Genomic DNA, 23,964 nt, shown 5'->3' on the forward strand with positions numbered 1-23,964 from the left:
ATAAACCTACAGGAAAGGACTTAGCCTACAAAAAGCTCTTAACCTACAAAAAGGTTTTAATAAACTCACAGAAAAGGTTATTTATTTTCAAGCAACTGAACGTGAGTTGATTCTGCACTGACATCTTGAAATACAAAGGTTTTAGATTTTTCTCCCCCATGGACATGTGGAAGAAAGTTTTTTTATTACTTTATTTCTTCATTTCTTTTAGAGCAATGGGAGGCCTCTTGGTGGTTGGCAGATTCCCCCTGGGAAGAAGTTTTCTGAGGGAATCGCCTTTTCCCACGCAAGCCAACTTCAAACCCAAACTTCACGTTTTTCCCCTCCAGCAGCTTTTCTTTGTCGTTCTTTTTACCTACCCCTCTAATTATGAAGTAACTGAAATGTTATTTATTGCTCTCTTGAACCGTGCTGGTGGGAATCTTACCGCCTTTGACCACTTTCCATGGTCATATGATGATATATTTTACTGTGAGATATTCAAAATGGTTCTGGCATAAGCACTAGTACAGGAAGGCATAAAGCTGACATCTGTGTGTTCTAAAATGTGGCTGAGAATTTTTTCCTCTTCAATAACACACGAAAATCTGAAACAATATTATTCCTTTTTTAGCAATAGCTGCTGGTGGGGACTTCAAAAGAGTTAATGCAAAGAATCTAAGAAAGAACTCCACTTTTCCAAGTCATCCTCCATTTAATATCCGCATTCCCAGTCCGTGCATCTCAAATTTGGGACTTCTTGAACCTTATTTTAGCAAAATGAAGCAGCTCTCCTACAAGAAGTTCTGCCCCTTGAATGAATGGATTCCAACCCTCTCTTCTTCCTCACAGAAGGAGCACGAAGGGAGCAGGCAGTAAAAAAAGACTGTTCAAGAGACAGATGGAAAAATACAGCTTTCCAGGAGAAAATTGGGGGATCTTGGTATGATCCTGTACAGGGCCAGGACTGGGGCTCTTGATGGATCCCTTCTAGCTCAGGGGATTTCTAATTAACATCCCTCTTCAGTCATATCTCCTTTCCAAAAAGGAGAATTTTCCAAATGGAATGCCCAAGACAGTGGGAGCACCTTAGGCAGACTGATGAGAAGCTGGAGTGTGATTTGGAAGCCTGGGACGGGCCCAACTCCAGGTAGAAGGAAAGCCAAAGTGAGACCAGCAGCATGGAAAATCGGGCCATTTTGTATTGTCAAAAATGCAATTCCCAACCTTGTCCTTGCAAGGAACACGCACTGCTCAAGCTCTTAAAAATTAAGACTGGGGTGATTTATTAATCTTGTTAAGAACTCTGATACAAAGCACAGTAAAAGGCCACAAACCAGTAAATAAAATGTGGCTTGTGAAGGCCACTTTATAAACGCTGCTACGGAACTACCAGTAAAAGAGACTCACTCTCACACCAGTTCAAACACGGCCGTTCGACTGGCAAAGAAAAGTTCCATTCACTTATCAGTTTAAAAAGTTTAATAAAGCTTTAAGTGTTTGCTGGTTTAAATGCTACCAAATTTCCGAAGTGGATTCACGAGTTACGTGGAGATCTAAAGGAAGTTATTAGGTCTGGAAGGCAGGACTGTTCCCAAGCCAGAGGAAACGCTGCTGGCCGGATCCAATCCCAGGAGTAGCGGACTGTGTTATAGGCCTCGAAGTCAACTTCAATTTATACATGTCATTAGCATATCTGTAAATATACAATATAAACAATTGTACAGGCGCATAGCTTTGTTCTCCACAACAGCAGACAAACTCTTTAGCTTAAGACACCTTTGCCCATCAAAACAAAAAAGGCACATCTGAACAGGATGCACGTGAAGTACTCGGAATCCTCCCCGATATCCGAGACGGGTGCTCCTCCTTCATCCTTTCTCCAAGGAACCAAGACCAAACAAATATTTTGGTATTTAGATTTCAACCTATTTTTTTTTCCTTTGTCTTCAGCAGCAAATCAATGGCAATTAAGACATGGCATGAGAATATTCCAGAACAGGAGCTGTCACTGAGGAACCTCAAGGCAAGTGGTCAGAGGTTTCTAACCCGTGACGCTCTATCCTCATGTTGTTTGATCATCCCATTGCTGGGTTTCCTTAATTAAAAAAAAGGCCACTAGTGCTCAAATTTGAAAAAAAAAATTCCACAGACGCACCTTTTTTTGGCTCAGTGCAATTGAATGATGTCAGTTTAAATTCACTTAGTGTAGTTTACAGTGCAAAAGGTCTATTTTGTGTCCTGGCAGAACGGTCGGCACTGAGGATGTGAACCAAGGCAATGCTGCTGCTCACCTGAGGGTAATGCTGTCCAACCACACAGGTTGGAATGTGTGTAGTCTGAATTTTTTCCAATTTAAACCTTTTTTTTTTTTTTTTGATCAGCAGCACTTTAAGAGCATAATTTGTGAAAATACTAAAATACACTGCCTTTTTTTTTGAATAAATAAAAAAAAAAAAAAAGAGGAACTTTACAAACAGTATTCCAGTGTCAATGACTACTATGGCTAAGGTCATTGAGGAGTTTCTGCATTTTCTAGCAAAGACAGTCTGTGCAAAGGAGGGTGGGAGAGCTCCCTTTTGTAAGTCTTTGGTGGCAGTTTTGGTAGCTGGGGGCTGGAGTTGTGCCGGGGCGGCACGGGGGGCACGGGCGGCTGCGCCAGGTTGTTGTGGCTGGCGCTGAGGACGCAGCAACGGCGCAGCACCCGGGGAGAGGGGGTGCTGGGTGGGGTGCCCGGAGAGCTGGGGCCGGAGCCGGCCTCCCGCAGCCACTCGGGATCCCGGGGGAAGCGTCCCAGCGGCGGCGGCTGCAGGCTCAGGGGGCAGTTGATGAAGTGCTCGGGCGGCCGGAGCGGCACCGGGGGCGGGGTGTCGGGGACGGGGTCCCGGGGGGGCGGAGGAGGAGGGCTGTGCAGGGGCTGCTCCAGGGGGGCGGCGTAAGCAGGAACGCGAGGTTGGATCTTTGGAGGCGGCGGCTGCCGAGGGGGGATTGCTGGAGGATCGTCGTCCGACTTGGAACTTCCCTGCGGTGTCGTGGAGAAAACAGAGGTATAAGGAATGGAGAGCATGGAATCCCAGAATGGTTTGGGTTGGAAGGGAACTTAAATCCCATCCCATTCCTCCCCTTGCCATGGGCAGGGACACCTTCCGCTATTCCAGGCTGCTCCAGGCCCAGTCCAAACTGGCTTTCGACACTTCCAGGGGCAGCCACAGCTTCTCCAAGCACGCTGTGCCAGGGCCTCCCCACCCTCCCAGCCAGGAATTCCCAATTCCCAACATCCCATCTAAACCTACTCTCCTTCAGTTTAAAGCCATTTCCCTTGTCCAGATGTTTGGATAAAGAGCAGTCTTCATTCAGATGTGGAATTCTCCTGACCTCTGCTAGCGGTGCTGTCAGAAGCAAGGCAGCTGTAGCCTTGATGGGAATGTGAACACTGTGTTCCTGAAATTCCTAGCAGAGTGTCGACAACAGGAATCCAAAACTTAAAAACAGGAAATTGGAGCTCTGCATCTCCATGTCTTTTAGACTGACAGAGCCCTGTTTGGATGAATGGCTGAACTTGACAATCTTCAAGGTCTTTTCCAAGAGAAATGATTCTAGATATTCCCCAATTTATCACCAAAGTTATTCAATCCAGGACAGCAATACCTTAGCATTGGAAGCATCCTGATCCATCTTTTTTCGTGGAGGAAGTGGAGGAGGGTTCTGAGGCTCATCACTCAGTTTAGGGAAGCTCCCCCAGGAGCTGAAGAAAGTCTCTGGAGAGGGAAAAGCAGATCCTTTACTCCTTGTGCAATATCTGAGGAACATATTCTGGAATATCAAGCCAAACTCAGAGCAACTCTAATATGATCTTTGTGCTTCACAGCAACATGAACCAGTAACCTCAGCAGCATGAAATCCTTTAATTCACTGCTTTAATCAGATCTAGGCCTCACAAAGTGTTCTCCTGTGTCCAGTACCAAAAAAAGGCATCAGCAGTCAGCAGGCAATGCTGAGGGACCGGAAAATAAATCCAGGGAACTCCAAGTGAGTTCTTACAGAGGGAGAAAAAAAATCCTCAGATTAAGAAACAACACAACCCCTGACTTGTATTGGTGATTTCTGTCACACCTTTGCTTTTCCTCTTAGGAGTGCACTGAGCTCTAAATCAGGCCTGTGCGCTCCAGCTGGAAATTAAATTAATCATATTTTAAAAATGTGTGTGGAATAAATAAAAAGAACAGCTGAAAACACATGTGAATGCAGGATATCCCTCACAGGTGTGGTACAAAATGTGTGTCTTCCTTCCCAGCAACAGAGCAGTTATTTTCACTATGTGGAATTAGGAAATTATCAAGGTGCTTTATTTGTAGCTTTAGTCAAACAAAACAATTATCAAGGACATTCAAAATACAAGGAAAATCATGTGAGAGCCTGGAGATAAAAACCCAACCCAAACTAAGCCAGCAGTTTAAGTTTTAGGCTTTACATTCTTTACTGGACATCTGATCTAAAAGGAGCCCTTCTGAACGCAGCCCACATTCTCATCCCAGATTTCAGATTTTAATCCCCACTGAGCTCTCCTGAACCCAGGGAAGGCAGAGTTAAATATTTAACAGAGTTCCAACACTCACTCGACTGAGGCAAGTTCACAGGAGCGAAGATGCTGTTGTTACCTGGGAAATAAAAAAATCCATTAAACCATTTCCAGACAGAACCACTGCACTGCAGCACATAACAAATGCTTGAATAACCGGAGAGATCAGAAAACCCCCGAGTTTATCTGCTGCAAACGTGAACGAGGACTTCCTGTGTAAAAACACTCCTGAACTGGAGAATTTAACTCACGCTGGGAATGAATTGAATTACTTCAAATTTTGCAATTTATTCTTTTAAACCCTGGCACACACCCCCAGTACATTTGGGAAGCCCAAGGGACAGCACCAACGATTATTAAACCATGCTGAGTCCTTATTTACCATAAGAACTGTTGAGATCAATGTCCAAGAAGACGCTGAACTCCGAGGACGCCGACACCGGCGGCGTTGACGGGGTATTGGGCGAGGTTGGTGCCGACGCCGTGGTTTCCTGCTCGGCCTCGGTGATCCTGCTGAAGCTGATCTTGCTGGGCTCCTTTTCCAGGGGCAGCGGGTGGCTCCTCAGCGTGCCCGAGGTGGAGCCGTGCCTGCCCGTGTTGGGCCTTATCCCGGGGGATTTCAGGGGATACGTTGTTTTCCTGGGCTGGAGACAGGGGAGCTGTTAGCACTGCAGCGTTCCACACTGCAACGTTCCCAACACTGCAATGTTCCCAACATTGAAACGTTCCTAACTCTGAAACGTTCCCAACACTGCAATGTTCCCAACACTGAAACGTTCCTAACTCTGCAATGTTCCCAACACTACAACGTTCCACACTGCAACATTCCCAACACTGCAACGTTCCCAACACTGCAATGTTCCCAACACTGAAACGTTCCTAACTCTGCCATGTTCCCAACACTACAACGTTTCACACTGCAACATTCCCAACACTGCAACGTTCCCAACACTGCAACGTTCCCAACACTACAACGTTCCCAACTCTGCAACGTTCCCAACACTGCAACGTTCCCAACACTACAACGTTCCCAACTCTGCAACGTTCCCAACACTACAACGTTCCCAACTCTGCAACGTTCCCAACACTGCAACGTTCCCAACACTGCAACGTTCCCAACTCTGCAACATTCCCAATACTGCAATGTTCCCAACACTGCAATGTTCCCAACACTACAACGTTCCCAACTCTGCAATGTTCCCAACTCTGCAACGTTCCCAACTCTGCAATGTTCCTACCTCTGCAACGTTCCCAACACTGCAATGTTCCCAACACTGCAACATTCCCAACACTGCAGCGTTCCCAACACTACAACGTTCCCAACTCTGCAACGTTCCCAACACTGCAACGTTCCCAACTCTGCAATGTTCCCAATTCTGCAACGTTCCACACTGCAACGTTCCCAACTCTGCAACGTTCCCAACACTACAACGTTCTACACTGCAGCGTTCCCAACACTGCAACATTCCCAACTCTGCAATATTCCAAACATGGCAGCATTCCCAACACTGCAACATTCCCAACAATGCAACATTCCCAACTCTGCAATGTTCTAAACACTGCAACATTCCCAATACTGCAGCATTCCATACTGCAGCATTCCCAACACTGCAACGTTCCCAACACTGCAATGTTCCAAACATTGCAGCATTCCCAACACTGCAACGTTCCCAACACTCCAATGTTCCACACTGCTGCCATTACACACTGCAACATTCCCAAACACTGCTGCCATTCCCCACTGCAGCATTCCCAAGGCTCTGTGAGGTATTTTTGGAAGTATTTCTCAAAGAGCAGCACAGGTGTACAACTGATGGGAGGTGCAGCGTTATTTACACAGCAGGAATTTGCTGGGAAGCTGTGGATGCAGCTGAAGAAATCTTCCTTTTCCCCACAAGTATGAGGAATGAAGAGTTCTGCTGCCAACCAGGACAAAACCCTGGGAAAATCAGTCTTGGGAAATAGAAATTTGCTTCAAGTGCCCCTCAGAGCTGCAGCAGAGCCCCAGAGCAACACCACAGAAACAGCAAAACCACAGAGGGCCCCTGCACACATCCAGGATCAAGGACAAACTTGGAAACATGCTGTCCCTGTCCTCCAGTTTGTCCAGGACAAAATTCCTGCAGCCAGGTCACTGTGTGGACAAACCCAGCCTGGTTGGGCTTGGCTGTAATCCAGCACAGATCAAAGCTGAGCCCTGCAAAGTGAATTACGTCCCCATCTTTCAGTGGTGTCCAGCACATTACAGCACCCACAACTGGATTTTCCTGAAATTCCAGTAAGATTCTCTCTTTGGAAATCATGAGCTGTAAGGAATTCCTGCCCAGCTGAGCGGACTCCTATTTTTAGAAAAGATTTTAATAAAATTACTGTAAGAAGCATTTTTGCAACAGCAATTTCTGGTGTTTTCTCGACACATTTGTAACACCATCTTACTCATTCCTCTAACCAGAGGTGGCAAAAATTATTTATAGCTCTCCCAAAAAATTAGACATGGCTCCAGTTCCTCCGGCAATTACAACAAATAAAAAACAAGTGCTCTGAATTGTGATTTTCCTGCTTAAAAAAGAACTCTGAGCTCCAGGAGCCGGGTTTTTAAAACCCCAAATTGTTACTCCTTTAAATGGAACTGTATTTTCTTCAGCAAAAAGGGTTGCACCTGGTAAAGTCTACAGTTTTTGCAATAATATCAAATATTTAGACAAAGCAAAAATAGAAATTATCTTAAAGAAAACTGAACATATTATGTGTAAAAGTAGTATCTTAATTAGTATTAATATAAGACTTCTTGGTATTGTGAAATGAAAAATATTACTCAATATTATCATATGACTTTATGGTAAGAAATACAAACACAACAGCAATATTTCAGGTTTTGGGGGAAAAAAGTGAGTTTTAAAATCAGACAAAGGTAATATATTTTAGCAGTGACAAACATCAGGAGTAGAAGTATTTTTAAATCTAGTTGGAAAATCAGCTCAGGATAAGAAATTCTGAAGAAAATACATCTTATTTTATATAGCTTTATAGCTCATTGAGGTAACCATGTATTATTTTCATAGTGGTCAGTGAATTTTAGCAATTTGATTTTAATTAAATAATGCAGGAATTGGACCTGATGATCCCTGATTGGTTCCTGATTTCATGATCCCATGAAATTTCAGGAAAAAACTCACAAATCGAGGTGGTTGCTTGCAGTTCCGAGGTTCAATCTCCAAGGACTTGTTGAACAGATAATCTGTAAACTCTTTTTCTGGTATCTTCCCCATGGGATTGAGATTTTCAAAGAATTTCTGAATGAAACAAGTAGCAAGAATATTTAAAAAATAAGCGCACAGAGAAAATTTTACTGAAATACTCGTAATTCAGTGATTCAAAATGTCATTTTTCACCACTTCTGGCTGCTCCTTTCTGTGGTTCTTTGTTGTCTACCACCCACTGCTCCCCCCTCTTTTGATAATCACTATTCATGCAAAATTAGGTCCAGTGTTAGAAGATTTTTTGGCATTTTTCCCCCTCTCCAATCCCCAGAGAGATATTTCATGGCTGCTTACCCGGATTTCTGGCTCAACCCGTAAGCAGTAGGGCTGGTTTTGATACTGCTGAATTTCTCCTGTAATTTCAGCCACTTTTCTCCTCTTACTGAAGTTAATTAATTCTTTCCCTTGTCTTTTAAGGAAGTCAGGATTCCCTTCTTCTGTCTTCAAGATATTTGTTAGGTATATTCCTGATTAAAAAAGAGCAGTTTTTAACCATACATCTGCAGCAACCTCAGCTTCAGAGTGACACCACACCAAAAAATGGACGTCACTTACCAAAAAAAGGCACACAGGGAGGGTTGATTGACTTGAGCTTAGCTAAATACTTCTTAAAATGATCTTGGCTTAATTCTACTGCTTCATCCAAAACTCTTTTTTTCCTTTCCTGGAGTGCCTGAATTGTCAAAATTAAAAAAAAAAAAAATAGGGATGGAAATGTTCTCAACAACATGGTTAGCAAAGGCAATTCCCTGGCTCTCTGAGCAAAATTTGGGAATTGAAATGAAGGTTTCAAAGAACCTCTTCTGGCAATGGTTTGCTTTGGATTATAGCCCCCAACAATTCAGTCATGTGGATCCTGAAATTACTGAAAACAGATTGTTATTTTAACTTTAAAGTTATAAAATTTGGTCTTTAATAAAAATTAAACATTTGATTTTAACTTCAAGGCCTTGTGCTGCTTTTCAGAGCCATACAAAACTCAAACCATTTTATTCACATTCTTCTTTTTTCTGTTTTGCTGCCAACAATGGATTTCACTCCAGAACCGTGTGGGATCCAGGTCTGGATCCTGATTTAATTTCCTTTTCCGTGCCCTAAACTCACCTCAAATGTGTGGTCCAGCCTGTACACTGAGACAGAGTTCACAGCACTGACAATCTCCAGAACACCATTGAAATTATTGAGGTCTTGGAAGACCTGCAGGATTTCTATGATCCTGCTCAGCACAGCCACTCGCTCCTCAAAGTTCTCCGTTTCCACGATGCACCTGATCAGAAGATGGGATTTGAGAAACACTGAGAGATAAAACCTGACACCTTCTGAGTTATTAAATCAAAATTTTCCATGAAAACCCATCCAGCATGCAGATTTTGGCTCTCTCTCCAGAACCTCAAGCACGAACTGATGTAATCACATCTTACATATGTTCGAGTTGGAAAGTCAAGGGAGGATTTGGCAGAAATAAACCAGCAAAGCCCAAGAATATCCAGGGTAAAAGTGGTTAATGCCACTGCACTGCACTCACTTTTCAAACCACAGAGTGAGATTTGTAGTGTGACGAATCATTTTCAAGAGATTTGGGGAGTTGATTTCCTTATCTTCCTTCGTCCACACACTGCCAACGAGTTCAGAAGGCTGCACAGCCCTGGCAATGAGAAAACAGGAGGCAAAATGCTCAGTACCAATAAAACCTCTAATTTCTGTCTTTGCATTAAAATATTATTTCTCCCCTCAATCACGACCTGATATTTCACAAATCCAATGCCACCTAATCTCCTACAGAACACAACTTTTTGGTGAGTGCTTGAATACAGAAGGAAATACATTTTTATCTTAATTGGATAATTTTTAAGAAGCGTTTTCAGATAAGGGAATTACAAAGGAATGAGTTTAATTTTCTGAAAGGGCAAGAAAACAACTTCAAAAGAGTTAAAAATTGAAAACAAGAAGGTGAAGCACTTGCAGCAACCAGCTGGTTTCAAAACCTCCTGTCACTGTAGCAGGAACAGGTTTTTATAATTTGAATTTTATAAGACTCCTGAATTATCCCCCCCGCATTTCTGGTATCACAAGTCTGATATAGAGATAAAACCTCTTTTTTCCACTCCTTTGCATATTTTAACATAGAGCACACAGCAAAGAAGCCTCCTCCTGTAAACTCTGGAAGTTACAGGGTATTTTCGACCGATGGTGTGAATGAGGAGCTTTTTTTTGTGAAATAATGACAGAAAAAGGTGTGAAGAGTGTTGGAACCCTGGATGCTGAGAATTTTAGACTTTCTGTGTTGAAAAACACTGACCCTCAAACAAACACTGCATTTAACCTGAAGCTGTAGAGAAAGCTTCCAAAACTATACAATAGCACTAAGATTATGAGTGTATAGTTTAAATAGAAGTGTGTAATATCACAGAGTGGAAAACTCAGAGTTTAAAGTTTTAAAAGATAATAATATATATGAAACAAGAGAGAAGTTTTAAAGCAGTAGCTAGTTCTTCTCCTTCACTTTCTTCTTCATGAGTTTAAGTAATATTGTATAATCAGATAGGAAAATCCACGTTGCAAAATACAAATACTTAGTTATTAAGTTAAAAGTAAAAATAATTTAAGTGTCATTTCTTAATTAAACAGTTTGCCCTTAAAACACCTTGCAAAAAGAGCTAAACCAAGCCATTTTGTAACTTCTTAGTGAAGTACTATAAAAGTCAGGACACTACAATATAAATAAAAAATAGTAAGCATTTAAATCCAAACATAAAAATACCATCTCAAGCACTTTTAATCCCAACCCTCACACCAAAGAGAAAAAAAAAAAAAAAGAAAACATGTCTTAGATGGGAAATGGGGTGTGTATTCCATTCCTATCTGATGGGGCAGTTCTCTGCTGTTCTCTGGGCAGGTTTCTTTGTCTCTCCCACAGCCAATCCTCCCTCCAGGAGATCTCTGCTGTCCATGGCCACTGAGTGTCCCTGCATGGCTGAGAAAATTCCATCATCCCATGGGGAGATGCTCCACCCAGGGGAGGAGCCAAGCATTCCTACCTGGATCCAATCTGACCTTGGAACACCACAGCAGCCTTTGCCCACTGCATTCCCAGAGGAGCAGCTTTCTTCCCCACTGCATTCCCAGAGGAAGCCCAGGCCCATCTCCAGCAGCCCTGGAGCTTCAGAGGAAAACTCCAGCCTTGTGCAGGATCCCTGCTCCAGCAGAAGCACAGCTGGCACTGCAGGAGGGCTGAGCCACCATGGGATGGGACTGCTGCCACCCCCCTGACCCACAGGCTGCCAGGGCTGCTCTGACCCTGGCAGGGGTTTGATTTCTTTTTTGTACTATTGCATTCGTATTTTTAATTTTCCTGGTACAGAACAGTTATTCCTATTCACATATCTTTGCCTGAGAGCCCCTTAATTTCAAAATTATAACAATTTGGAGGGAGGGGGTTTACATTTTCCATTTCAGGGGAGGCTCCTGCCTTCCTTAGCAGACAGCTGGCTGTTCAAAGCCAGACAGAACAAAAGCAGAGTGTGAGAGCTGAGCGTGCCTGTACAGGTCGGACTCGAGCAGGGTGAGCTGCCGGGCGATCTCGATGGGGTGCAGGGTCATCAGCTCCAGGGCCTCGCTGTGCCCCACGCGCCACAGGTGCCACTCCAGCGGCGGCGGGGGGCTCTCGAAGGTGATGTTGTGGCTGACCCCATCTGCCTGGGCTTTCTTCCTCTTGATGATTTTAGCAATGGACTCCACCCACTTCTTCATGGATTTTCCTGTAGAATAGAAATCATTAAAAAAAACCCCACACATGAGTTTTTTCATGCTGCTGTAAGTTCGGTTTTAAACCGCAGGGAGGGTTAAACTACAAGTCCAAGAGAGGGTGGGAAAGTGCATTGATCTTGTTGTAACTGTTGGTTTTTAATAAATTCATTTTCTTTCATATATGTCAATGTTATAGAGCAATCTCTGGGGAGGGAATATTTTGAGTTTGTAAATAATGTATTTGGAAACTGGAGCTCAGGCTGGAGGGACTTTGGACAAAGGATGGAGGGACAGGACAGGGGGAAATGGATTCAAACTGTCAGAGGGCAGGGTTAGATGGGATATTGGGAATTCCTGGCTGGCAGAGTGGGGAGGCCAAAAGAAGCTGTGGCTCCCTGGAAGTGTCCAAGGCCAGGCTGGACAGGACTTGGAGCAGCCTGGGATAGTGGAAGGTGTCCCTGCCCATGGCAGGGGTGGCACTGGATGGGCTTTAAACTCCCTTCAACCCAAACCATTCTGGGAACTTCTGATTTTAAAGGACTTTTGATAATTTAGTGAAACCAACTCCCCCAGAAATTGAATGTACACTCATAATTCTGTATTTCTGCATGTAAATTAATCAGCTTTGTATTTCTCTGTTTTTTCCTTGTGGGATTTCATACCTGTCTCAGCTGACAAATAAACACATGTGAAACCAGTTCTATTTAACCACATCCTCTGACAGTTTTGGTGTGGAAAAAAGTGACCCTGTGTCCAAGGTGTTTTAATTGTCTCGGAATTATGTTGCCCAATTTAAGGCTTGGCACTCTGAAAATGAAAACCTGGAATTACCAGGATAAGGATTAAAAATGCCAACACTGCTGCCCTCCACAGAGGCTGCCAAAAAAAATCTAGTTCATAAAAAAGAGATACCAAATGGGCCCAATATCCTCTTCTAAAAGGAGAACGATTTTCAGTTGGAACTTCATATAAATGGAAAAAATCAGGATGGAAAAAACTCAGCAAAAGGGAAGGAATTCTCTATGGAGAAGGGGAAGGTGGCAGCCTGAATTACAGAGTCAGGCAAGGATGACCATACTGTCCAGAAGGAAATATATTTAAAGTATTATTATCCTAATGCTTGAAATCATTTTTAGGAGCTGTTTAGGCTCCAGGCCAAAGCTTCCTCGTGTAAAGAGGAGTCTCATAAACAGCTCAATAAAGGCATTAAAATTACTCATGTGTGTAAAGGTATTGTCAGCCCTAAAATCCACCAGGATCAGACTGGCAAGTTGTGCCAAAATGTGGGAAGGGAACAGGGCCCCCCTTACTGCACCTCTGACACTGGAAATGAAGGTCTCCAGCCTCTCCAGCAGCTCCAGATCCCTCTCAAAATCATAAAAATGGTGCTCGACCCAGTGCCGGAAAACATTCAATATTCTGAGGAAAGAGGAAAAAATATTGAGTTTCTCTTAAGGGACTTCCATGGCTTATCCCATATAAATGAACCACAACCCTACAAAACTCAAGTTACAGATTCATGTAGTCGGTGACTCAAAATACACACGGACAAAGGAGCTTGGCAGGGGTTTAAAACCAGATTTATAGGTTTTAAAGAATAGTTTTAGCATAAATATAGCTTGGTGCTATTTTAAAATCTAATGTAAAAAGTGCCAGTGTTGAGATGGTTTCAGAAGAGGAAGAAACGTAGCAAAATCAGATAAAAATGGTATTTCTAATTTTCCTTGTAATTTTCTTTATTTCTTGGTGTTTTTTTTTTAAAGAAAAAGCTAATTAGGATCTCCCACTTGTTAAGAAGCAAATTTGTAATTCTTTTTTTTTTCTACACACAAATTTCAGCTTCAAAGTTGTTGTTCCTGCCCTGCTTATACAATTTTTCATGACCCAAACGGCCTGATTAGATCCAGTACATCCTTTAAGGATAACACTAAACTTCCCCTTGATTTTTCTCTACTCTTTCTTACAGGAATCACTAATAAATCAGTCTCTAAAACTGAACTCCAGCTGCTTTTCAGCCTTCTGCACCCAGGATAAATCAGAATAAAAAACTGGTTTGTCTCTTCTTCAGGTAAACAAGCTGAGCTCACACCTTCAACACTCTGATTTATCCAGGTGCAATTTATCACCCGAGCAAAAAATCAGCCCTACATTGAGGACAAATGAAGGACACATGGAAAATTCCTTAACTCTCCTCTTCCCAGTGTGCAAAGTGAAAAATAGGATTTATCCCATAAAAGAATTGCTGCCCAAACAGATCATTCAGGCTGGAAATCAATGACACATTCCAAGAGGCAAAGTTTTGATCCAAGTTTCATGTAACCGGATCTTATCTAATCCATCCCTGCCCTTGAGATCCCATGGTGAAAACTCGTGGGAGAGCCAGAGATTCTTGGATCTGCTGAGTGCACTTCCAGCTGAGCACCTCCTTCCCATCACCTCACATGCACTTTTTTGTGTCCAAGCCCTTCCCATGCCTGGGCACTGCATTTTCTACAAGATGGAGAGTGCAGGGAAGCAAGGAAGGAAGGGATGAACACCTTCAACTCTCCACCTTCTCCCCAAACTGCAGTCCCTGAAGCAGAGGTCAATGCTTTTGACAACACTGGAATTCACAAAGTGCTGAGTTTATCCAACAGCTCAAACTCACTCATTTGCAGCTGTAAGACAGCTTCAAGTCACTGGAAATTCCCAGTATGGATCAGAAGCAGCTCCCAGAAAACAGCAAAACAAGGGAAAGCACGAGCTGAGAGGCAGCTCTCCCGGGAACTGGTAACTGTGGAGACTTCTGGTGCTGCTGAACCCACAGGAGCTGATAAAGTGGGAACACCAAGGGCCTGATAAGCTGCCCAAGGCCAGCCGCACACAGGAGGATCAAGGTTACACTGAGGCTGTGTGACTTGGATCACACTCAAGAAGGTGGTGGCAGCTCTGTGTCGAGGAAAGCTACAGGGTTACCCACATATTTATCTTATTAATCTTTTATATGTATAGGCACATGGGTGTCTGATAAAAATGGGACCCCTGAGTGACTTTCTGAACACCTTGGAGGTACTGGCATGTCAGTGTGACCCTTTGAGTCAACTGCTGTTGCTCCAACAGGAACGTGTGGTAGCAGGTAACTGAGGGTTCTCTGTGTGTGTAATTAATTGCCTTAATTACTATTAGTAGAATTAATATTGATAGTAATATTAATGTGCCATTAATAGGAACATCTTGATGTTACTCATCAGTGTAATGACTAGAAGTTGCTCAAGCAAACACTGCTTGTGATCTGTGTCTCCTCCTGTCTCAATCCCCAATTAGGGCAACAATTACTCTCATTCATGCTAGAAATGCTTAATTGTTCCCCAAATTAGCTTGGTCAGCAAGACCTTGAAGATTCCCTGCAGCCCACTGCAACGTGCAGCACAGACAAGAGTCTCCCTGTCTGTGAGCAAACACATCCACGGGGCTGGGAAAGGGAGCGAAACACCAGCAGGGCTGGAAAACTGGGAACAGAGGAATTATCTTCCCAGGGCCTGGGAACAAGGAATGCTTTGAGAGCGTGGCCAGCCCTGCTCTGAGCTCCACATCCCTCACCCACAGGCGCCGTGGGTGGGGATCCCAGCTGGGCCAGCTCCAGCAGTCGCTGGGACTAATCAGGACACGATTTGGGATATTATGCTGCTGGCAGACATGGCTAAAGTCTCCAGCAGAGATTAGAGTCTGCAGGAGCTCTGGCCATCAGGGCAGGCCAGGCTGGCAGTGCCAGGGCAGGGCTGGGGGCACACACACCTGAGCTGCACGGGCTGCACGTATTCCTTGCGGAAGCGCTTCAGGTCGGCGCTGATGGGCTGCTCCCCCTTCTCGATGGCCAGCCTGTCTGCCTCCGTGGGCTCGGGCTCAGGGATCTCAAACCTGGGGGAAAACACCACACAGTGACGGCAACGCAGACAAAACACAGCCCTCTGTGCACAAGCTGCACTTTATAGAAATGTTATTTATATAAATTCAGCGTGGGGAGAAGCAGGTGCTTCCCTGCCATCCGGTTTGCCTGGAATTCCCTCCTCCCCAGCTCCACACCCTGCTAATTCACTGCTTCTCTGCTCATCACACCATGTCTAGACTGGGATAGAAGGTTTTTAAGGACGTGCTGGCTTGATTAAGGGAAGATTAGACGAGAGCTTAAGAGCAGCTTTACCACACTGCATTAAAATGCTGTTTACCTTAATTCTGTGCCTTCAAACAAACTGCCTGGAATGTTTCTGTCCTGATTTCCATTGTGCACTCAACGCTCTCATGAGCCAAGTCAGCAGTTCACAACACCACCTCCCACAGCCCAGACACACCAGGTGCTCCAGCTCGGACCTCATTCAGGTATCTCATTTAAACTGGGAAAAGGAAGCTTGCACTGAAAACCTGGATCGTTGTTTTAAAGTTACTGGTTTATAAACTTCACTAGAACACCGAAACTTGACACTGGGATCCTGAGCAGGAAAGGAGCGCTTGGAATCTCTGATTTGTGTGGGTCCCTTCCAACTCAGGATTTTATATGATTCCAAATATACAAAACTCATCAGGAACTGGAGTGACAGGACAAGGGGAAAGGCTTCAAACTGACAGAGAGGAGGCTTAGATGGGATTTGAGGAAGAAATTCCTGGCTGGGAGGGTGGGGAGGGCCCTGGAATAGAATTCCCAGAGAAACTGTGACTGCTCCAACCCTGGAAGCATCCCAGGTCAGGTTGGACAGGGCTTGGAGCAGCCTGGGATAGTGGAAGTGTCCCTGCCCATGGCAGGGGGTGGCACTGGATGGGTTTTAAGGTCCTTTCTCAAACCATTCTGGGATTTTATTCTATGATTCCAAACCTTTTCCATGCCTTCAGAAAGGAGGATCACTGCTCACCTTTCGATCAGCAAACTCAGCAGCTCCTGGGGCTTGCAAAAGGAGCGGTAGGTGGTCAGGAAAGTCCGAACGAAGTTAGGGTCTGTAAGGATTGAATAAGACAATTGCAGCAGTGGGATTTTATCCAGTTGCAAAAGATCAGAAATAAAACACAAAGAAAAAGTTTAATCTGCAGAAAAGACACTGAGGTTGTAAGGCAAGCACTGTATTTGAAAAACACCAGAAATGATAGGGCTTGGGAAATTTTCACTCAGTTCTTCGGAGCGTTTCCCTGAAAAATACTGAACTGCACATCCAATACTCTCCTACAAACTCTGTCTCAGCCTCCCCTGAGGAATGACTCTCCCTGACCAGCTGAACTACTGGGGAAGTTTTACAAAAATTGCACATCAGTCCCAACAGCACCAGCTTCCCCTTGCACCCCAAAACTGAGACCCAGCATTTTCCTCAGCATCAGCACTTCATGAAACTCCTTCAAGCTTCCACTTCTGTGCCTTTCAGACAGTGAAAGGCTGAAAAATGCTGATGGTGACTTGCATCCACTTCAACCCAGATACTTCACACGCTGGCAGGCTGAATGTAATAAATATGAAAAATACAGTAAATATAATAAATATAACCTTCAACCCAGATACTTCACAGAGTGGCAGGCTGAATGTAATAAATATGAAAAATACAGCTAAATAAAAATAAAATAAAAAATTTAAAAAATATATAATAAATATAACCTTCAACTCTTTTCTTCCTTTACAGAGCCTCAGCCTGTAACAGCTCCATTGCTTTGGCCATGATGAAACATGAAAACACAGTTTTGTGGTTTTTTAGGGGATGAAAGGTCTGCATACTCAGAATTTTCTTACGGCTTTGCTTGCAAAGCCAGGTGATTTAATAATGTATTTTTACTCCCCGCAGATGTTATTTTGCATTTCATTACAAGCAGAAAAAAGCTAAAGATAAAAGGATTAACTTCCTCACCCACGTAAGAGCAACAAGCCCAGGATACCTGCATACATATGGTAGGTCAGCCTCTCGATGAGCTTCACCACCGTGCCCCCTTTGATGATGGGAATACCATTCCTGCTCTGCAAGCTGTCCTCAAAAACAATGTTCTCCTCGGAGTCCTCCACCACGAAACGATAAACGCTGGGGCTGGGCAGCCTCAGGGGCTGCTCGTTCTCCTCCTGCAGCAGCACCGAGTCCAGCATCCTGTCCAGGGTGCTGCGGTACTGCAGCGAGATCAGCGCCGCCATCCACGTGCTCTTCTCCTCGGCCGACCTGGCGGCGAACAGCACGCTGCTGTCGTCCTTGGACACCAGCTCGAAGGCGTGCTTGTACTCTGCCGTGTCCTCCTTGTCCACCACCTGCATCTTCCTCATGACAATCTTCTCCTTGAGCCTGTACTCGGCGCTGCTGTAGCCGGGCAGCCGCGACTGCCCGTGGTTGGTTTTGCAGCTGATCAGCAAACCGTCAAAGAGGAAGATGTGGCGCTCGTGCTTGGCCCCGATTTTTGTCAGCCCTCCTTCCATGATGAACTCGTTGCAGCACTGGCCGATGTCTTTGCCTTCCCAGCCGTCGATGTTTTTCTGGATTTCGTTCATTTTCTTGATGGCCAAGTGTTTGCTTCTGATCTGCCGGTGATAGAAGCGACAGACCGGCTCCCTTGACGGAAGAACGGAAAAAGTCACAATGGGCACGTTCCAGATTTGCCATCCCAAAAGACTAAAATAATCAATGGAACGAACTGCTTAAATAGTGATTTTTTTTGCCCTCAAAATGCCCTCATCAAGTTCCAAATAAGCCACATGCACTGCTTTGGCTGGGAAGGAGGAGAATATTGTTCTGGCTTGTAAGATATGGTTTAGGGTAAGTGTGTTCTATTCCCCATCTGTCAGAGCTGGGGAGTTATCCTCTGTTCTCTGGGCAGGTTTCTTTGTCTCTCCCACAGCCAATCCTCCCTCCAGGAGATCTCTGCTGTCCATGGCCACTGAGTGTCCCTGCATGGCTGAGAAAATTCCATCATCCCATGGGGAGATGCTCCACCCAGGGGAGGAGCCAAGCATTCCTACCTGGATCCAATCTGACCTTGGAACACCACAGCAGCCTTTGCCCACTGCATTCCCAGAGGAGCAGCTTTCTTCCCCACTGCATTCCCAGAGGAAGCCCAGGCCCATCTCCAGCAGCCCTGGAGCTTCAGAGGAAAACTCCAGCCTTGTGCAGGATCCCTGCTCCAGCAGAAGCACAGCTGGCACTGCAGGAGGGCTGAGCCACCATGGGATGGGACTGCTGCCACCACCCTGACCCACAGGCTGCCAGGGCTGCTCTGACCCTGGCAGGGGTTTGTTTTCTGTTTTGTACTACTGCATTTGTATTTTTAATTTCCCTGGTAAAGAACTGTTATTTCTACTCCCACATCTTTACCTGAAAACCCCTTAATTTCAAAATTATAACAATTCACAGAGAAGGAGTTTACATTTTCCGTTTCAGGACAGACCCCTACCTTCCCTAACAGACTCCTGTCTTTTCAAACTAAGACGAATATTCATATTATTCTTACAAGTGGGTAAGGTTTTGGGCTGCTGCTCCATCTACAAAGAAACCTGGCAAGAACACATGCCTTGGAAAGGAAATACAGATATTTTCTAGCAGGAAAAGGTGATTTATTTCCCTCCCTGCCAGCTGTGGGGAGGCAGGGAGGCTCCGGGGGTGCTTACCCGGGCCGGCGCCGCGGGGAGTGCTTGCTGTAAATGCGCTCCATGCTGCACTGCAGGTTCAGCAGGGCAGTGATGGCCTGCTTCAGGCACTCCCTGTCCTCTTCATCCTCACTGCATTCCTGCAGTTGCTGGGACACAACAAACATTGATTTTCTTTCAGATTTGCCTCATTTCTAGCAGGGTAAAAAGACTGAAAGACCTTCTCACGTGGTGTTATGATCAGCACTCAGCGAAATTCTGGTGATTTCAAGTCAGTGACTTTTTACAGAGCCCCACTCAAAAGTAGATGTGCATGAAATGAAAAATATTTGTCAGAGGTTCAGGAAAAATCACTGGATATTCATCAAGTTTAGAAACTTCTACTTTTTAATTTACCCACCCTTTACCCTTTAATGCTAACTGTCAGGTGTTATTTTGCCTGTTATCTCATCAACAACATCCTGTGTCAAACTGGTTTGATTCAAGAGTGTGAAGGTTTGAAACAGCCAAGGATTCAGAGCTGGTTTATGGAAGTTTGTCTGTCTTCTTTCCATGAGTCCATCTCAACAATCCAAATTTAAGACAGGAGCAAGACTCTCTTTGCTTATCATCCTGAGTTCTGCCATCTTCAGCAAACTCAAGAAGAAACATCAGTTTTGCACAGAGCAAACAGTAAAAGAAAGTCTGAAATTCAAGATCTGCTACTACAGAAAATGTAAAGGCAGTGAGAAAAAAATGTATTGCCTTTGTATAAACACAAAATCCATCTCCACCACCCAGCAGAAACTTCCTGAATTAGGAAATTCCACAGATTTTCATATAATCTCCATCCACTTGGTAGGAACATGCTTTGAGCAAAACCTTTAAGTTCCTCTTTTTGGTTCTTTAAGGTGGTGCCTAAAAAACTATTGAAAAAATAAAAGAGACTTTTCTTCTTAACCCTTTTCACCTCCAAGATCTCCTGAACTTCCCACAGCAGGGGCTGGAATGAGATGGGTTTTAAGGTCCCTTCCAAAACAAACCAGTCTGGGATTCTGTGATTTTTTTTAAAGGAAAATTCAAGCTAATAAACTGGTGGGCAAAATTATGACAACTTGCCATGCAGTTTGGGATAAACTCTGTTTTACCTCCAGACTTGAAATCTTACACTCACTGGCACGGCAGAATCCTCCTTTTCCTTTCCCCACTACATTCCCTCAGCAAAGATCCCTCAGCTTCTTCTAAAAGTATTTGAGAGAACAGGATTTGACACACTGGTCCACTCCCATGTTGTTTAAATTACTGAATTTTTAGTTTTCCATGCCCAGACAACCTCCATATTCAAGAAAGGAAGAGTTTTGTAGCTCAAAATTTCTCAGAAGCTGAGGAACAGTACAGGGAAGGGAAAAATCAGATGTCTACCTCTGGAAATTCTACTTTTCCTTGCCGCCAGCCATGGAAACGCAAAAACATGGAAATGGTGTGAAATGCAGAATCCTAAAGGTGGGAGAAGCAATAGAGGGATAATTTCAGATGTTGCTGGATGGGTCAGGAGCAGCAGTCAGGGATAATCCTGTGCCTGTGAGAAGGAAGGATTCCATCCAGGACCCTGATCCCTGTGCTCAGGCAAAGAGGAGGCTCTGATGCAGATCCTGAAGGTTTTTCCATAAAGGAGGAAAAGTTCTACAGCTTGAAAGAATTTTCAGGCTTTTCACACTTGAATTTTATTCATTTTAGTTTAGCTGTTTTGCAAAAAAAGCAAATATTGAGGCCTGTGTTTGTGTAAATCATTATTTTATTCACCTGCCAACTCAGAAGGGGTTTTTGGTAACTTTCTCAAGGAGTAAAAGTCTCAATCTGAGCTTCTCCCCCTGCTGAAACTGTGAAAATATGAGTGTTTTGTTGCTTTTCTGCTTTCATTTTGGTCTCCTTCAACCATAATTCCTACAGGCAAATACAATGGCAACAGAGAAGCAGTACCACCAGTTTTTAATGTTATATATTGTATTAATGTAACATGTTATATTGTAATTAATAATATTGCAACCATATATTGTATTAATTACATATATTAATATGTAGTTAATATAACATATAATACAATAATATATTATTGCAATGATATATTAGAATTGTTGAATAAATACTTTTTTTATCCCCAAAACCACTCTGCTTTCTAAAAATCCCTGCTGTAAATTCAGGATTTTTTCAAAGTACAACATAAAATTCAAATTTGAAACCTGTAACTGATGGGAACGCAACAAAATACTCTGGATTGACCATTTCTCCAGGGTGATATTTCAGATTTCTGTTCTGTGATCACAAGGTTTTGAGACAGCCAAGTGTCAGATTTGACTCAGAGATCTCATACACTGTGGATAAAGGTCAAATTTAAATGATTTCCCTGCTAAAATGATCGTCTTTCATGCTGTCTGATCCTTTAAAATGAATAAAAACACGACAAAATTATTTCGCCAGGCTTTATTTATCAAAAATAGGAGAAAATCTCTGCTCTCTAGGGCACCTGTGGAAATGTTTCCCTAAAAAGGGGGAAAACACAACATATTTTACACTTGTAAAACCAGCTCCAGGTTCAGAATCCCCCGGAGCTGTGGCAGCACGTGATTTCATCCTTAAATTTCATCCTGATGCACTTTCCCAGCTCTAAGACACAATGGGGCATTAATTAGCCTGACCTTCAGCACCAGGCAGGTCCCTGCCCCAGTTCTGGCTTTTCAACCTGGAAGATTTTCAGAATTTTTAGAGAATTATCCCATGCAGGTGATGATCATGGAAAAGGAAGTTCCATTATTTTGAAAGAGACTCTTCTGATGAAGAAATTTTCCCTGATATCCAATTTAAACCTCCCCTGGCAGACCTTGACCCTCCTGCCCCCCACTCTCCTGTCAGAAAGTTGTAGAAAATTAAGATTGTTTGTTTTTTTTTTTTAAAGTTTTTCTGAACTGTTTTCTAAACTGACTATCACTAGAAATGCTTAATAGTTGAAAATTTACTGAAATCACACATATTTAGGTGTATTGGAAGCTGACCCTGCCCATGGCAGGGGTTGGAACCAAATGATTTTTAAGGACCCTTCCAACCCAAACCATTCTGGGATTTCAAATTTCTGCAAAATATTGGCAATTCATTCATTTGGGATAGGTCAAAATAAATCATCCCTTGTTTCTACTTATTTAAATCAGGATATGCAAAAAATCACAGCTGACATGAGGAAAACAAGAGTGAAATTAAGTAGAAATAAAAAAAGGAGCTTGTGTTAAATATTAATTACAGACCTGGTATTAACACAACTCCTAGAAATCTTTAGGTTGGATTACAGATAAATTCTATTTTCTTCCTTCATACAAGTAAATCCTATAAAACACAGAAGAAATCCCCATAACTCACCTGCACAGCATCAGGTTTTACACTGAGAACCTCAAAGAATAATTTCTGGTGCTATTTCCAAATGTCAGCTATAGCCACAGGGTGTTTTACCCATTTAATTGAAGTTCATCCCTGTTAGTTAATAATTCATTTACCCTTTAAAGCATTACAAACTTTCCCCACACAATGGGGCAAACAGAACCTTTTTTACATTATCCTCAGCTAATTCCAGTGAGAACTCAGGACAAGTGGTTGAATGTTAAGAATGGATTATTCTGAAATAATAAACTGAGTTGCAGCTGGAGTGTGACCTGAGACTGAGAATTCTTACTGAATCCTGCTTAGCTTTTTCTGAATGGACAAAAAATTCCAAACTCACAGAAAGAAGAAATTAGATTTGTGTATTCAATTTTACCTATATTAGAACTCAAGTTCAAGAAATATAGGTTTAATAAAATGTAGTTCAAGTGTTCATATGAGAGCAACAGATGCTTTTGAAGATTTTTTAAAATACGTTTTTACTTTTCAGAAATGAAGTAACCAGTGTCAAATAATTTTAATTTTCAGAGGGAGTAAGTAAAATGTAACCAGCTATTTAAAAGCTCAGATTTTCTACATTAATAATTATTTTCAGTCAGAAATGAGAGTGTGGCTCCATTTACCTGCAGCAACTCAAAGTAGTGCAAGCAGTGATAGACTGGGATCAGCATGAGGCGAGGCAGGACATACTGGACAGCCTCCTTAAATCCTTCAGCTGTGGACTGGAAAGGAAAAAAACCAGGATTATTTACACTGAAATACTCAGAAAATTCACTGTGCTCCCATTTTGTCCAATACCCCACAGATATATTGGAGGCCTCACTGGGTACTGAAGAAATCAGTATCGCTCTCAGAAACTGAGGATCACAGGTTTATCACTTAAAAATGAGAAATATTTTCCATTCCCAGGAGCTGACTAAGGCAGTAATTCAGGGTGTGAGATGAGGAGGAGATTTTTCCAAACAGTGGTGAAATTCTTGCCATCTTCCATCTGAGGAGACACTGAATTGCCTCAGGGACAAAAAGGAGGCCAGATTCACCACCTGACTTAAATATCAATTTAATCTGAATAAAAGAATTCAATTCCAGCTTTGAGCTTTAAATTTAGGAGGGCAGGAGGCAAAGAGCCTTCCTTACTCACTCCCCAAGGAGTATTTCAGAGGGGTCTCATCCTGCAGAGATGTCCCAGTACCACTAAACTGGGTTTAACTGGGAGCACCAGTGACCATCCCCTGCTCAGCAGCTTCTCTAAGGGCATTTCTGAACACCAAGCCAGCCTGAGCAGCATTTTTAATGAATAAATCTGCTACACAGGCAGAAGGAAGCAACCAACCTATAAAAGAATCACAGGTGATCTGCTGGCCAGCAATGGCTACGAAATTACTGAAGAATTATTCCAGAAAAAGAAGCAGTCACAGGCT

The 23,964-nt window shown here is 43.3% G+C and overlaps 1 protein-coding gene across 1 annotated transcript in view; it reads right to left on the bottom strand.

Moving 5' to 3' along the window:
- Positions 1 to 1,241: 1,241 nt before the first annotated feature.
- Positions 1,242 to 23,964, bottom strand: part of SOS2 (SOS Ras/Rho guanine nucleotide exchange factor 2) — a 48,913-nt gene continuing 26,190 nt past the window's right edge. The window contains exons 8-23 of the mRNA XM_068192049.1: positions 23,167 to 23,265; positions 19,160 to 19,287; positions 17,452 to 18,107; positions 16,449 to 16,530; positions 15,340 to 15,462; positions 12,881 to 12,984; positions 11,357 to 11,576; positions 9,344 to 9,463; positions 8,923 to 9,085; positions 8,374 to 8,491; positions 8,113 to 8,285; positions 7,735 to 7,851; positions 4,941 to 5,202; positions 4,596 to 4,637; positions 3,628 to 3,737; positions 1,242 to 3,001 (exon numbers count right to left, since the gene is read on the bottom strand). Coding sequence (XP_068048150.1) covers positions 2,492 to 3,001; positions 3,628 to 3,737; positions 4,596 to 4,637; positions 4,941 to 5,202; positions 7,735 to 7,851; positions 8,113 to 8,285; positions 8,374 to 8,491; positions 8,923 to 9,085; positions 9,344 to 9,463; positions 11,357 to 11,576; positions 12,881 to 12,984; positions 15,340 to 15,462; positions 16,449 to 16,530; positions 17,452 to 18,107; positions 19,160 to 19,287; positions 23,167 to 23,265 — 3,027 coding nt within the window. The 3' untranslated portion in view covers positions 1,242 to 2,491. The remainder of the gene's footprint in view (positions 3,002 to 3,627; positions 3,738 to 4,595; positions 4,638 to 4,940; positions 5,203 to 7,734; positions 7,852 to 8,112; positions 8,286 to 8,373; positions 8,492 to 8,922; positions 9,086 to 9,343; positions 9,464 to 11,356; positions 11,577 to 12,880; positions 12,985 to 15,339; positions 15,463 to 16,448; positions 16,531 to 17,451; positions 18,108 to 19,159; positions 19,288 to 23,166; positions 23,266 to 23,964) is intronic.

This window comes from Anomalospiza imberbis, chromosome 6, assembly GCF_031753505.1.
Source record: "Anomalospiza imberbis isolate Cuckoo-Finch-1a 21T00152 chromosome 6, ASM3175350v1, whole genome shotgun sequence".
Lineage (NCBI taxonomy): Eukaryota > Metazoa > Chordata > Aves > Passeriformes > Viduidae > Anomalospiza > Anomalospiza imberbis.